Below are 13,621 nucleotides of genomic sequence, written 5' to 3' on the forward strand. Positions count from 1 at the left end.
TGTGTTTTATTGAGGGGAGGGAGATATAGACAATGAACATATAAATGATTTTTAGAACATTGCACTTATCACCATTTTAATTTTTTTATTTTTTGTTGAGATGGAGTCTCGTCCTTTTGCCCAGGCTGGAGTGCAGTAGCACAATTTCAGCTCACTGCAGCCTTCTGTCCTGTGTTCAAGCGATTCTCCTGCCTCAGCCTCCTAAGTAGCTGGGATTACAAGTGTGCGCCATGACTCCTGACTAATTTTTGTATTTTTAGTGGAGACAGGTTTTGGCATGTTGGTCAGACTTGTCTCAAACTCCCGAACTGAAGTCATACACCTGCCTCAGCCTCCCTAAGTGCTAGGATTACAGGCGTGAGCCACCATGCCTGGCCATCACTATTTCATATACTATGAATGGACTCTCACCAGCCCAAGAGAAAAGACCTGTATATACTGATATTTGAAGGCCCATCAGTGAAGAGCCAGATCTACTGATTACTCACTGAGACCCACCATTCTGCAGGTTTCTAATCTGCCATTTAAGATTCCTTAACGCTTTTTATTTTTTCATTGGGGTAAAATATGCCTAACAAAATTTACCATTTCAACCATTTTTAAGTATATGGTTCTATGGCATTAAGTCCATTCATGTTTTTGTGTAACCTTCGCCACCATCCATCTCTAGAAATTTTATCCAAAACCGAAACTCTCTAGCCATTAAACACTAAATCTCTATTTCCTTCTTTCCCTAGTTCCTAACAACTACCATTCTACTTTCTATCTCTGATCTATGAATTAGACTACTCTAGGAACTTCGTATTAATGGAATCATATATTTGTCCTTTTGTGACTGGCTTATTTCATTTAGCTTAATGTCTTTGAGGTTTATCCATGTTGCAACAAGGATAATGCATATAGCAAATTTTTTTTCCTTTTTAAGGCTGGATAATAATCCATTGTATGTATTTACCACATTTTGATTATCCATTCATCCATCATTGGACACTTGGGTTGCTTCCACGTTTTGGCTATTATCAATAATGCTGTGAACATGGGTGTACGAGTGTCTGTTTGAGTTCCTTTTACTTCTTTGGGGTATATACCCAGGAGTAGAATTGCAGGATCACATGTTGATTTTATGATTATTTTTTCTGGAGTTGCCACACCTTTTTCTGTAGCACCTATCCTATTTTATATTCCTACTGGCATCGCACGGGGTTCTAATTTTTTACATCCTTACCAACACTTACTGTTTTCGGTTGATTAAAAAAACATAGCCTAGGCCAAGCACGTTGGCTCACACCTGTAATCCCAGCACTTTGGGAGGCCGAGGTGGGTGGATCACGAGGTCAGGAGTTTGAGACCAGCCTGACCAACATGATGAAATCCTGTCTCTACTAAAAAATACAAAAATTACAGGTGTACGTAGTGGTGCATGCCTGTAATCCCAGCAATTCAGGAGCCTGAGGCAGGAGGATCGCTTGAACCCAGGAGAAGAGGTTGCAGTGAGCCAAGATCATGCCACTACACTCCAACCTGGGGGACAGAATGAGACTGCGTCTCAAACAAAACAAAACAAAACAAAACAAAAAAACATAGCCTAATGTGTGTGAAGTGATACCTTATTATGGTGCTGATTTGCATTTTCCTGATGACTAACAATGTTGAGCCTTTTATTATGTGCTTATTGGCCATTTGTATATCTTTTTTGAGAAATGTCTGATTTAAGTTCTCTGTCCATTTTTTAATTGGATTGTTTGTTTTGTTGTTATTGAGCATAGTTCTTTATATATTCTAAATATCAGTTCTTATTGGATATTTAATTTGCAAACTTTTTCCCATTTTGTGGGTTCACTTTTTGCTCTGCTTATAGTTTTTAAGTCCAAATTATCTGTTTTTCTTTTTGTTGCTCGTGCCTTTAATATCATATCCAAGAAATCATCACCAAATCCAGTGTCATGACATTCTTCTCCCAAATACTCTTGCATTTGGGTCTTTGATCCATTTTGAGTTAATTTTTATATATGATGTAAGGTAAGGGTCCAACTTCATTCTTTTGCATATGGATACCCAGTTTTCTCAGCATCATTTGTTGAAAAGACTGAATGGCCTTGGCACCCTTGTCGAAAACCATTTGACTGTATATGCAAGAGTTTATTTTTGTGCTCTCTGTTCCATTGGTCTATATGTCTGTCTTTATGCTGTCATCTTACTGTTTTGATTACACTACCTTTGTAGTAAGTTTTGAAATCAGGAAATGTGAGTTCTCCAACTTTGTTCTTTTTCAAAATTGTTTTGGCTATTCAGAATCCCTTGAGATTCCATGTGTGTGGTTTTTGTTTTGTTTTTTTGAGATGGAGTCTCGCTTTGTCACTTAGGCTGAGTGCAGTGGCATGATATTGGCTCACTGTGACCTCCACCTCCCAGGTTCAAGCAATTCTCCTGCCTCAGCCTACTGAGTAGCTGGGATTACAGGCACCTGCCACCATGCCTAGCTTTTGTATTTTTAGTGGAGATGGGGTTTCACCTTATTGACCAGGCCTGTCTCGAACTCCTGACCTCAAGTGATCCATCTGCCTTGGCTTCCCAAAGTGGTGGGATTACAGGTACAAGCCACTGTGCTCGGCCTCCACGTGAATTTTAAAAAGGATGTTTCTGTTTTTACAAATAGGTTATCAGGATTTTGATAGGGATTGCATTGAATCTGGAGATTGCTTTGGTTGATACTGACATCTTAAGACTTTTTTTTTTTTTTTGAGACGGAGTCTCGCTCTGTCGCCCAGGCTGGAGTGCAGTGGCCGGATCTCAGCTCACTGCAAGCTCCACCTCCCGGGTTTATGCCATTCTCCTGCCTCAGCCTCCCGGGTAGCTGGAACTACAGGCACCCACCACCTTGCCTGGCTAGTTTTTTGTAATTTTTAGTAGAGACGGGGTTTCACCGTGTTAGCCAGGATGATCTCGATCTCCTGACCTGGTGATCCGCCCGTCTCGGCCTCCCAAAGTGCTGGGATTACAAGCTTGAGCCACCGTGCCCGGCCCATCTTAAGACTTCTTAACTCTGAAATATGAATGGACAGTTAAGAATAACCAGATATTTAAAGAAAGCTTTCAACAGGAAAGACAACAGCAGAAATGGTCAACAGAAACTCAGAAATAGTGCAGAAAACAGAAGAAAACTTAAAAATAACTATAACATCAGAGATAAGATCCATTAGTCCAGTCTTGCTTCATAGCAGTACTAAAGAAGCAAAAGTAACAGAGAACAAGAAAGACCTCTTAGAGATTAAAAATACAATAACCAGAAATTTATTTTATTTTTATTTTTTAAATTTTTAATTCTCAGCCAGGCAAGTTACTTCTGTAGAAGGGTGCGCCCTTACAGATGGAGCAATGGTGAGCGCACACTTGGACAAAGGAAGGGAAGGGGTTCTTATCCCTGACGCATGTGGCCCCTGTTGCTGTGTCGTTCCCCTGTTGGCTAGTGTTAGAGCGCACAGGCTAAACTAATTCCGATTAATAGCCAGAATTTTTTTTTTTTTTTTTGACAGAGTCTAGCTCTGTCGCCCAGGCTGGAGTGCAGTGACATGATCTCAGCTCACTTCAAGCTCAGCCTCCCGGGTTCACGCCATTCTTCTGCCTCAGCCTCCCTAGTAGCTGGGACTACAGGCACCCACCACCACACCCGGCTAATTTTGTTTTTGTATTTTTAGTAGAGATGGGGTTTCACCATGTTAGCCAGGATGGTCTCGATCCCCTGACCTCATGATCCGCCCGCCTTGGCCTCCCACAGTGCTGGGATTATAGGTGTGAGCACGGTGGTGCCCAGCCCAGAAATTTTAAAAAGTATATGTATATACAGACATATAGGTATGTATATGTGTATATATGTATGTGTTGTGTGTATATAAATAAATGTTGAAAAATAAGTATTGGAAGATAAATGTTCTAGAAAGCAGAGTAAAAGCAGAGAGATGGGAAATTTTAGAGGAAACACAAGAAAAATGAAGGAATAAATCCGGTTCCATAAAAATTATAAATGCTTTTAACTGCAAGAAACAGAACCCTTCAAGAATAAGTTTCTGGAACAAATAGGGATTTTCATTTCCTTTCACATAGTAGGAAGCATAGAGGTAAGTTATTGTAAGACTAGTTCTACAGCTCAGTTGTCAGGTACTTGGTGGAATCTGTATAGTCCCTTTGGCTTTTCTGTCAAGACCACAGCAGAGTTTTAAGATCTTTCCCTTATACAACTCCTCAAAGCAGAAAACAGAGAACTTCTCTTATATACTAAGCTCTTGCTAGGAGGAAAATCTTTCTCAAAAATCCTCTATAGCTTCTCCTTTTATCTCATTGACTAGAATGAGGTCACTTACCACCCCTAGACCAGTGACTATGCTTACACTTCCTGAAATAAGAGTCTACTAAGTCAAAAATTTCCAGTGTTCACAATTTTTCCTCAGATTAGTTTGTATGCTGTCAAGTAGAAGTTGTACTATGATTATTTTATTCTATAATGTTTCAACAGAATCCCCTTTTATGTTTCTATAGGAAGATAAATCTTCAACTACTTATTCTTGCTGCTTCTCTTCATTGTAGCAAAACAGAGACATTGGTTACACCACCATCAGAAATCCTCTTGATTTTCTTTTTCCCACTCACTAATTTATTTAAAAGCCATCTTTTCAGTTCTAGATGTTCTGCTGCAGATAACAGTCAACATTCTATTGATTCCCTTTATGATAACTACAGTGAAATATGAGATACAGTACTCTATAAAGAATTTCAAATTTGTCTTCTCAGTCGATCTTTGGTTCCCTTTTTTCTACCATCATCCAAAGGAAGAAAAATAAGTTTACCCTGAAAAGTTGTTCCCCAGAGTTTCTTCATTTGCTCTCTGTTTCTGTATTCATTTATCCAACAAATTATTGGAATGCCTTCTCTGTGTAAGATGTAATGCTAGATGCTTCTCTAGTAGTAGATTCTTTTTTCTCTACTTGATTTATTGGAGCCCAGAGGTGAAGGGATATTGTCTCTGTAATCGCCCTACAGCTGAGTCCTAACTACTTCAGAATTTATGGTTGAATCCTAGAGTCCCCTGTAGACTGATGAAGACAGTAACAGCTCCTGACATTTACTGAGTACTTACTATATATCAGGTACTAATCATATATTAGTTCATTTAATCTTCAACCTACCCTTTGAGTTACACTTAGGTATTCTCATTTTCATTTTATAAATGAAACAATTCAGGCACAGAGGGGTTTAATAATGTGGCCAAGGTTACACAACTTGTAAATGGTAGCCAAGGTTTGAATCCCAGACATTCTGAATTTACAGCCCATGCGTTTAATCACTGTATCATTCTGACAGCCTTTCTGATTTTTAGTCTATATAGAACCTAGAATAATACAGAGGCATTTTATCAAACCCTGCAGTGAAATGAATACTGGAAGCTGGATGCTTCCTGTGGAATGCAGAACAGTCCATTTATGGGCAGTTTGTAAGATTTCATTGTATCTTGTGAGTAAGAATAATTAGACTAAATTTAACTAACTAAATGATAAAAAATAAAATTTTTATTTCACTGCTTTTTCTCGTTACATTGAAATTAAATAGATCCTTAGATTTTTCCCTTCTATTTTAATTGAGAATAATTCACATACTATATGATTAACTTTTTAAAACTGTGTGATTCAGTGATTTTTACTATATTCACCATATCTTATTCCAAAACATTTTTATCACTCCCCAGAAGAAACCCTTTATGCATTAGTAGTCATTCCCTGCAGACCCTGAGAACCAGTGATCTACTTTTTGCCTTTATGGATTTGCTGGTTGAAATATTTCATATAAATAGAATTACATTATGTGGCCTTTTGTGACTGGCTGCTTTTACTTAATGTAATGTTTCCAAAGTTTATTTATGTAGTATTATGTCTCAGTACTTCATTTCTTGTTATGGCGGAATATTTCATACACATATACCACGTTTTGTTTATCCGTTCGTCAACTGATGAACATTTGGACTACTTATATGTTTTGGCTATTATGAATAATGCCACCATGAACTTTCAAGCGCAAGTTTTTATGTAGATACATTTTCAGTTTTCCTGGCTGTATGCCTAGGAGTGGAATTGCTGAGTCTTGTGGTAACTCTGTTTTACACTTTGAGGAACTGCCAGATGGTTTTTCAAAGTTGCTGCACTATTTTATATTCCTAACAGCAATGTATGAGGGTTACAGTTTCTCTCTATCCTCATCAACACTTGTTATTATACATATGTTTTTTAATTAAAGCCATCTTAGTAGGTGTGAATTGGTATTTCATTTGGTTTTGATTTGCAGTTTCCTAATGACTAATAATATAGAGCATCTTTTCATGTTCTTGTTCGCCATTTGTATATCTTCTTTGAAGAAATGTCTATTCAAATCCTTTGCCCACTTAAAAAAACTGGGTTTGTGCTTTTATTACTGAGTTGTAAGAGTTCTTTAGGCCAGGCATGGTGGCTCACACCTGTAATCCCAGCACTTTGGGAGGCCGAGGCGGGCAGATCGCTTGAGTCCAGGAGTTTGAGACGAGCCTGGGCAACATGGCAAAACCCCGTCTCTACAAAAAATACGAAAATTATCTGGGCATAGTGGTGGATGCCTGTAGCCCCAGCTGCCCGGGAGGCTGAGGTAGGAGGATCACTTGAACCTGGGAGGCAGAGGTTACAGTGAACCAAGATGGCAGAGTCACCCAGGCTGGAATGCAACCTCTGCCTCCCAGGCTCAAGCCATCCTCCCACCTCAGCCTCCCGGGCAACTGGACTACAGGCGTGCATCACCGCGCCCAGATAATTTTTGTGTGTTTTGTAGAGATGGGGTTTTGCCATGTTGCCCAGGCTGGTCTCAAACACCTGGACTCAAGCAATCCGCCCACCTCAGCCTCCCAAAGTGCTGGGATTACAGGTGTGAGCCACTGCACCTGACTAGGAGTTCTTTATATATTCTAGATAGTAGATCCATGACTTGCAAATACTTTCTCCCATTCTGTGGTATTTTTTCCCACTCTTTCATTTTTGTCTTTTGAAGTACAAAAGTTTAAATGTGGATGGAATTCCAATTTATCTATTTTCTGTGGTTGCTGTGCTTTTGGTGTATCATATATGAGAGATCATTGCCTAATCAAAGGTCAGGATAATTTACTCCTGTGTTTTTTCTTAAGAGTTTTATAGTATTGGTTATATAGCCAAAACAGGTTTAGTTGCTTGCTGCCTGCAGAGTCCAATTAATAAGAGCAAAGTCTAGTATAAAGTGACTTTTTTATTCCAAAGTTAGCTTAAGGAAAGAAGTACAGGCTTCCTGCCTTAAGGGTACTGCTTCCCTGTTGGAGCAGAAAGTGGGCGCTTTTAAAGAAGGTGCCTACACGGGAGCAGAAATGAGCAGGTGGAAGATCCACATATACCCTTTGGTGCCTTCTCTCTCAGGCAGTCACGTTGGTGGCTTCATGGGCAAAAATACCTCACAGAGGTGGCTGAAAACTCTAGCAGGCATACTTTTGGTTGTAGATCAGGGTTGCCTCAAGAGGTAACAGTGTGAGAGTTCCACGCTGGATTGTCTAAGCACATAGTTAGATCAGATCAGTTTGCCCTGTAGGGAGTGTCTGGTGAAAAGGAGATAAAAGGTCATAATTGCATTTCTTTTATTCCTTTATGTTTTTGTTTTTCTTTTTTTTTCTTTTCTTTTCTTTTCTTTTTTTTTTTTTTTTTTGAAACAGAGCCTCATTCTGTCACTCAGATTGGAGTGTAGTGGCATGATCTTGGCTCATTGCAGCCTCTACCTCCTGGGCTCAGGCGATCTTCCCACCTCAGCCTCCTGGGTGGCTGGGACTTTATGTGCATGCCACCATGCCCAGACAAGTTTTTGTATTTTTTGTAGAGATGGAGTTTTACCATGTTGCCCAGGCTAGCCTCAAACTCCTGGGCTCAAGTGATCTGCCTGCCTTGGCTTCCCAAAGTGCTGAGATTACTGGTGTAAGCTACCACCCCTGGTGTATAATTGCATTTCTAAAGAGCTGAGTAGGAAGTGGGGGGGAGGAGGAAAGAAAAAAATAATTTAACTATTTCTTAGAAAAATGGGGTGCACAATCATGTAATAGGTATATGACCCATTTTGTTTTATTTTTAATTTTTGTGAAGATGGAGTCTATGTTGCCCAGTCAGGTCTTGAACTCCTGGCCTCGAAAAGTGATCCTCCTGCCTTGGATTCCCCAAGTGCTGGGATTACAGGCATGAGCCAACATGCCTGGCCTATTTCGAGTTAGTTTTTGTGTATGTTGTGAGGTAGTAGCCCAACTTCATTCTTCTGCATGTGGATATTCAGTTGTATCAGCGCCAGTTGTTGAAAAGACCATTCTTTCTTCATTGAATTGTCTTGCCGACATTGTAAAAAAAAATCAATTGACTGTAAATGTAAGATTTTATTTCTTGTTCTACTGAGAAATAATTCACATACTGTATGATTCACTTTTTAAAAGTGTGTAATTCAGTGATTCTTAGTGTATTTACACAATGGGCAACTGTCACCACTATCTGATTCTAAAATATTTTTATCACTCCCAAAAAGAAACCGTTTATGCATTGGAAGTCATTCCCTCCAGCCCCTGACAACCACTGATCTACTTTTTGCCTTTATGGATTTACTAGTTGCACCTTGTTCTATCCTGTTCTATATGTGTGTCCTTATTCCAATATTATTACACTGTCTTGATTACTACAGTTTTATAGTAAGTTTTGGAATCAGGAAGTATAAGTCCTCCAACTTCTTTCTTCTTTTATAAGATTATTTTGATAATTTCAAGTCCGTTGTATTTCCATATGAATTTTAAGATCAGCTTGTCAGTTTCTACAAAAAAAAAAATTGAAATTTTAATAAGGATTACATTGAATCTGTAGATCAACTTGGGAAGTGTTGTCATTTTACGATATTAAGTCTTCTTAGATTCTTTTTTTTTTTTTTTTTTTTTTGACATGGAGTCTTGCTCTTGTTGCCAGGCTGGAGTGCAGTGGCGTGATCTTGACTCACTGCAACCTCTGCCTCCCAGGTTATCAGTTATTACTAATACAAATATTTATTGGATTTTTTGCTATGTGGTAGTCTCTACAATAATTTGTTTTACTTGTATTATCTCATTTAATCCTCACAAAATTATTTTGAAGTTGAGAAAAATTTGCCGTATAAAGAAGAATATGATAACATATTCTAAAGGAAATAAAGAGAAAGGATACCTCTTCTGGATTTTAGCAAAGAGAGCTTAGAATTAGACTTTTTGAAAAATAAGTAGAGTTTTGATGAGAAGGAGTAGAGTTTTTGGAAAATTGTCTCCTGAAGAAGTGGCATCTGGTATCTGCAGCGTCTTGAATAACCAAAAGAATTTTGGTGGTGGTGGTTGTGGTTGAGGTTTGCACATATGTTGGAGTGGCTTGCTCATATTAATAGAATGAGAAAACAGAGGGAAAGGGAAAAGTAGATGATATGAGAGAAAACTGAGGGGGAATGGTAGACTAAGGCCCTAAACACCCAATGTTAGCCTGGAGTGAGAGTAGAAGAAGAATGGGGAAAGATGTGGAGAATTATGTAGATAAAGAAGTAGAGTAAACTTTTCGTTTGATTATGTTGATCTTCAGAGTGGATTTGAAGGTAATGTGATTTTCAGAGTGAATTAAAAGTTGAGGGATGAAGTTAAGATCCAGAGAAGAATTCAGAAGGTTAGAATAACTGTTGTGACTATAATATGATGTTTAAAACAAGCATGATTTTCAGGCAGTAGTGTGAAGGACCAGGCAAATCTAAGTTCCATGAATTGGTCATGGAATCAATTACACTAGTTTTATTATTTTCTCCACCAGTGTGTGGTAACCTGACAGGAAAAATGGAATAATTGAATGATCAGATTTACCCAAAATTTGTATCTGTCAAACTAGATGATAAAATAGCAAGAATTAGCCAGAAAATCTAAGACATCACCAATGGCATTGTTGCAATTGTGAGCCACAAAGTATGTGAAGGAAGACAACAGTGGCCAAATCTTAGCAACTGTTTGAGAGATTAATGTTGACCTTGAGCAGATTAATATAGTGAGATAGACATTTAAGAAGCTGGAATAAGTATGTGTGCCTCTGGGGTGTGTGAGGTTCTAAATTGAGATCTTTTCATCATTTTTATTTCTTTTGTAAAGACTGTGATGCTTCTTTGGGTCTTGAAGATAGAATGGAAATAAATGCTTTTAGAGGTGAGAGGTTAAGAGAAATCTATGGCAGAGTGTTAAAAGAGTAATTGAAGTTCATACTGAATGCAGCAAGGGTAGTAGGTAAAATGAGCCAGAGGCCTTGGTAGATTGCAGCTTTGAGGATGGAGAGAGATGGAATAAGTAGATGTCTTGTACTTAACTAAAGGAAAAGCTATTGATAAATGTGGTGAAGTGATAGTTTATAATCTGTCATGGAGGGATCAGTATACTTTCAAAAATTAAGACTAACATTTTGGTAAGGAAATATGTTTGGAAAATTGTTCTATTCATTACTTTTCCTAAGGTTTATTTTATATAGTAACTGTACTTGCTTAGGTGACAGTAAATAAGAATATTTTATCCATGCAGGAGGAACCTTTGTGTTCCAGACTGCATTTATGTGATCTTCAAAGAGTAAGAACTGTGTTTGTCTTATTTGTGGTTGTAGTCTGAGCCCTAACAGTGCCAAGCACATGTATTAGTATATATTTACTTAATGATTGAAGGCTCAATAAATAGATTGTATTGAGAGAAGTATGCTTAAGTAATTAGGCCTTGGTACTGAAAGCTAAACCAAATTGCAGCTCAGAAAATTTGGAATCTATTTGTTTATAATGCCCTGATCTGCTATGAAACAGTCTAGGTAGGGCAACTAGCAGGCTGTAAACAAAGAAGACCTTTTGATGAAGTTTAAATCTCTTACCTCAACAGCTCTTGTTACTATTCCCCGCCCCCCTTATTTTCTTTGAAATTATGTGGTAAGATGCAGCATAGCAGGGTCCTGTGTCCTTTATTGAAATGAAATTTCTCTTTCATTTTCCTCTACATTTTATAATTCTCTCTTGCTCCCTTATGTTCAGACTTCATAGCATGGCGTATATACTCTCTACAGTCTAATCCCTTTCACCTTTTCAGCCTTATTGTTTCTCTACCTGTTTTTCATTTAAATTTCTCTTTCTTTTTTTTAAGAAAACAGGGATGCTGCTAAAGCTTCATTTAAATTTCACAAACATATATCGATCCTTTGTTATGTTCCAGGTATTATATGACATTGAGCTATACCAATCTAGTTTTTCCTGTGTCTTAAACTTTCTCGCCTGTGTTTCAGAAAAAACAAACTCTTTGTTACAGAATTTTTCCTATATATAGGACTCCCTCCTCCGTACTTTCTTCGTCCATCTAAATGCCAACCTTTCAAGGCCGTCCTCCTTCCTCATTATTACCTTGTGTCAAGAATATTGTTTATTTCTCATGTACAGCAGTTACACAAATAAAAATATAACTATCTCCTACTCCACTGCCCAACGGTAAACTCCTTAAGAGGCGGGAAGCCATTTTAAAATCTTTGCTTCTCCCTTTCATAAATGTTTATAGTATTGCATCTATTTGAGATGATAGGTAGAAATAGTAGAGCATGGTGTGAGTGAGGGGATTACCAATGCCTAAAAGAACTGTGGACTTGTATATTCCAATTCGTTCAATGTCATTCTGTCCTTTTAAAATTTGATATCTTGTATGGTTGCTTGACTTTGTAGCCTTTGTCAAATGAAACTTCTAGGAAGATACCCTGATGGATAGTAGCCCCAGAATTTCTTGGCTATAGGGTATAATCCACATTTTCAAATACAATTCTGTTTTTGTTTTTTCACAAGGCTTACGGCTTTGCATACAAGTTCCAATCTCTAAACAGCATTTGTTGGGGAAAGAAGTCATCAAAGAGCCATACTGAGAAGAATAAACTATTTTAACTGATAGCTATTTCAGAAAGAATGTGGCAGTTACACATTTTCTAAACCATATTGAGGAGGTTTTGGTGCTAACAGTGAGATCTGGCTGGTACTGTGTCCTAAATTTTGGGGGTTTTTTGGACAGATCTTCTTTAATACTGAGGTATTATATTATATATACTTTTCAACTTCTTTTTCTGTTGAGAGAGAACAAATGGAATTTATATGCCTACAACTTTTCTGGGACAAAATAATTTTTTTAATGGGAGGAACACTTATCCTTGATACAGTGTTTTATGTTAGACGTGGTTTGGAAGGTAAATATAAGTGGACCAGAAAATTGGAAATACTGTGCTTTTTTTATTATTCATGGACCATCTAGATATCCCATATGCATAGGTCACATTTATCAGGTGTAATATAGTGTAGTGTCTAATAACAAAGAATTTATCCATTTAAAGATGAAAGTATTCATTTATAGTATTTCTGGCACTTATTTTGTAATTTGAAACTTAAAACCCTATCAGCTGGTAAAAAGATTATAAGCAAAGGCTAAAATTTTATATTATCTTTTGTTAATGTCAGGGCAAAGTCCAGATTGAATATAAGTCTACTTTATTTTATAGGCCTATGAAGAATACACCAGCAAGCTAGATGCACTCCAACAAAGAGAACAACAGTTATTGGAATCTCTGGGGAACGGAACTGATTTTTCTGTTTCTAGCTCTGCATCAATGGACACCGTTACATCTTCTTCCTCTTCTAGCCTTTCAGTGCTACCTTCATCTCTTTCAGTTTTTCAAAATCCCACAGATGTGTCACGGAGCAACCCCAAGTCACCACAAAAACCTATCGTTAGAGTCTTCCTACCCAACAAACAGAGGACAGTGGTGAGTCAGTTTTAATATCACCATTTTGCTGTTTCTTTGTATTTTTCAGACAGATCAGTTGTTGAAAATTAATATATTATTACTTAATACTCAGAGGTCATGCAAATAGAGGCATCCATGTCATGCAGGAATTTTAGAGACATAATTATTTGGTGGCAAAGTCTATATTCCTTCTCTGAAATAAATTGTATTGTCTCTGGTGTTGGATTTGACATTTAAACCCGTCTGCCAAACTTGAACCACAGTCATGTCTAAGCACTAGTTTAAAATAAATCAGAATTTTAAGACTTGAGCTTGTTCGTTATCTAATTTGTGTCAGGTAAGATTCATTCTTCACCCTTGAGAAATCTCCTTTCTGAGTTATATTATCGGATGTTGAACTCTCAGTGTGATTGATATGTTTCCTCTCATCTACTTGACTTTTGGTTGTTGAAAATTAGTATTACCATTGGAACAGTGTACCCTGGAAGTAACATTTAAAGCATTTAAAGAGAATCTGTGGAATTATTGTGGATGGTCTATAATCCTTAAGTGCAACAAATATTGTCAGTAGACTTAATAAGTAACCCATCTGTATACATCACTACTTTTTAAATGTCTATGGTTACTTTTGACAATAAAAAAAATTTCATTTCCAAATACAACTGAAGTCAAAATTTTTCATTTTTTTCTCTGACATCAGAAATTAAAAGTGCAATTGGTCATTGTTTAATGTTCCAAAAATTCCTTTCTGACTTAAGAAAAAAATG

General features: G+C 37.5%; 1 protein-coding gene across 8 annotated transcripts in view; it reads left to right on the forward strand.

Moving 5' to 3' along the window:
• Positions 1 to 13,621, forward strand: part of LOC105471274 (B-Raf proto-oncogene, serine/threonine kinase) — a 202,015-nt gene that overhangs the window by 79,789 nt on the left and 108,605 nt on the right. For all 8 annotated transcript variants that reach the window (XM_071094363.1, XM_011723649.2, XM_011723648.2 and 5 more), the window contains exon 3: positions 12,609 to 12,872. In XM_071094363.1, coding sequence (XP_070950464.1) covers positions 12,609 to 12,872 — 264 coding nt within the window. The remainder of the gene's footprint in view (positions 1 to 12,608; positions 12,873 to 13,621) is intronic.

Source organism: Macaca nemestrina, chromosome 4 (assembly GCF_043159975.1).
Source record: "Macaca nemestrina isolate mMacNem1 chromosome 4, mMacNem.hap1, whole genome shotgun sequence".
Classification (NCBI taxonomy): Eukaryota; Metazoa; Chordata; class Mammalia; order Primates; family Cercopithecidae; genus Macaca; species Macaca nemestrina.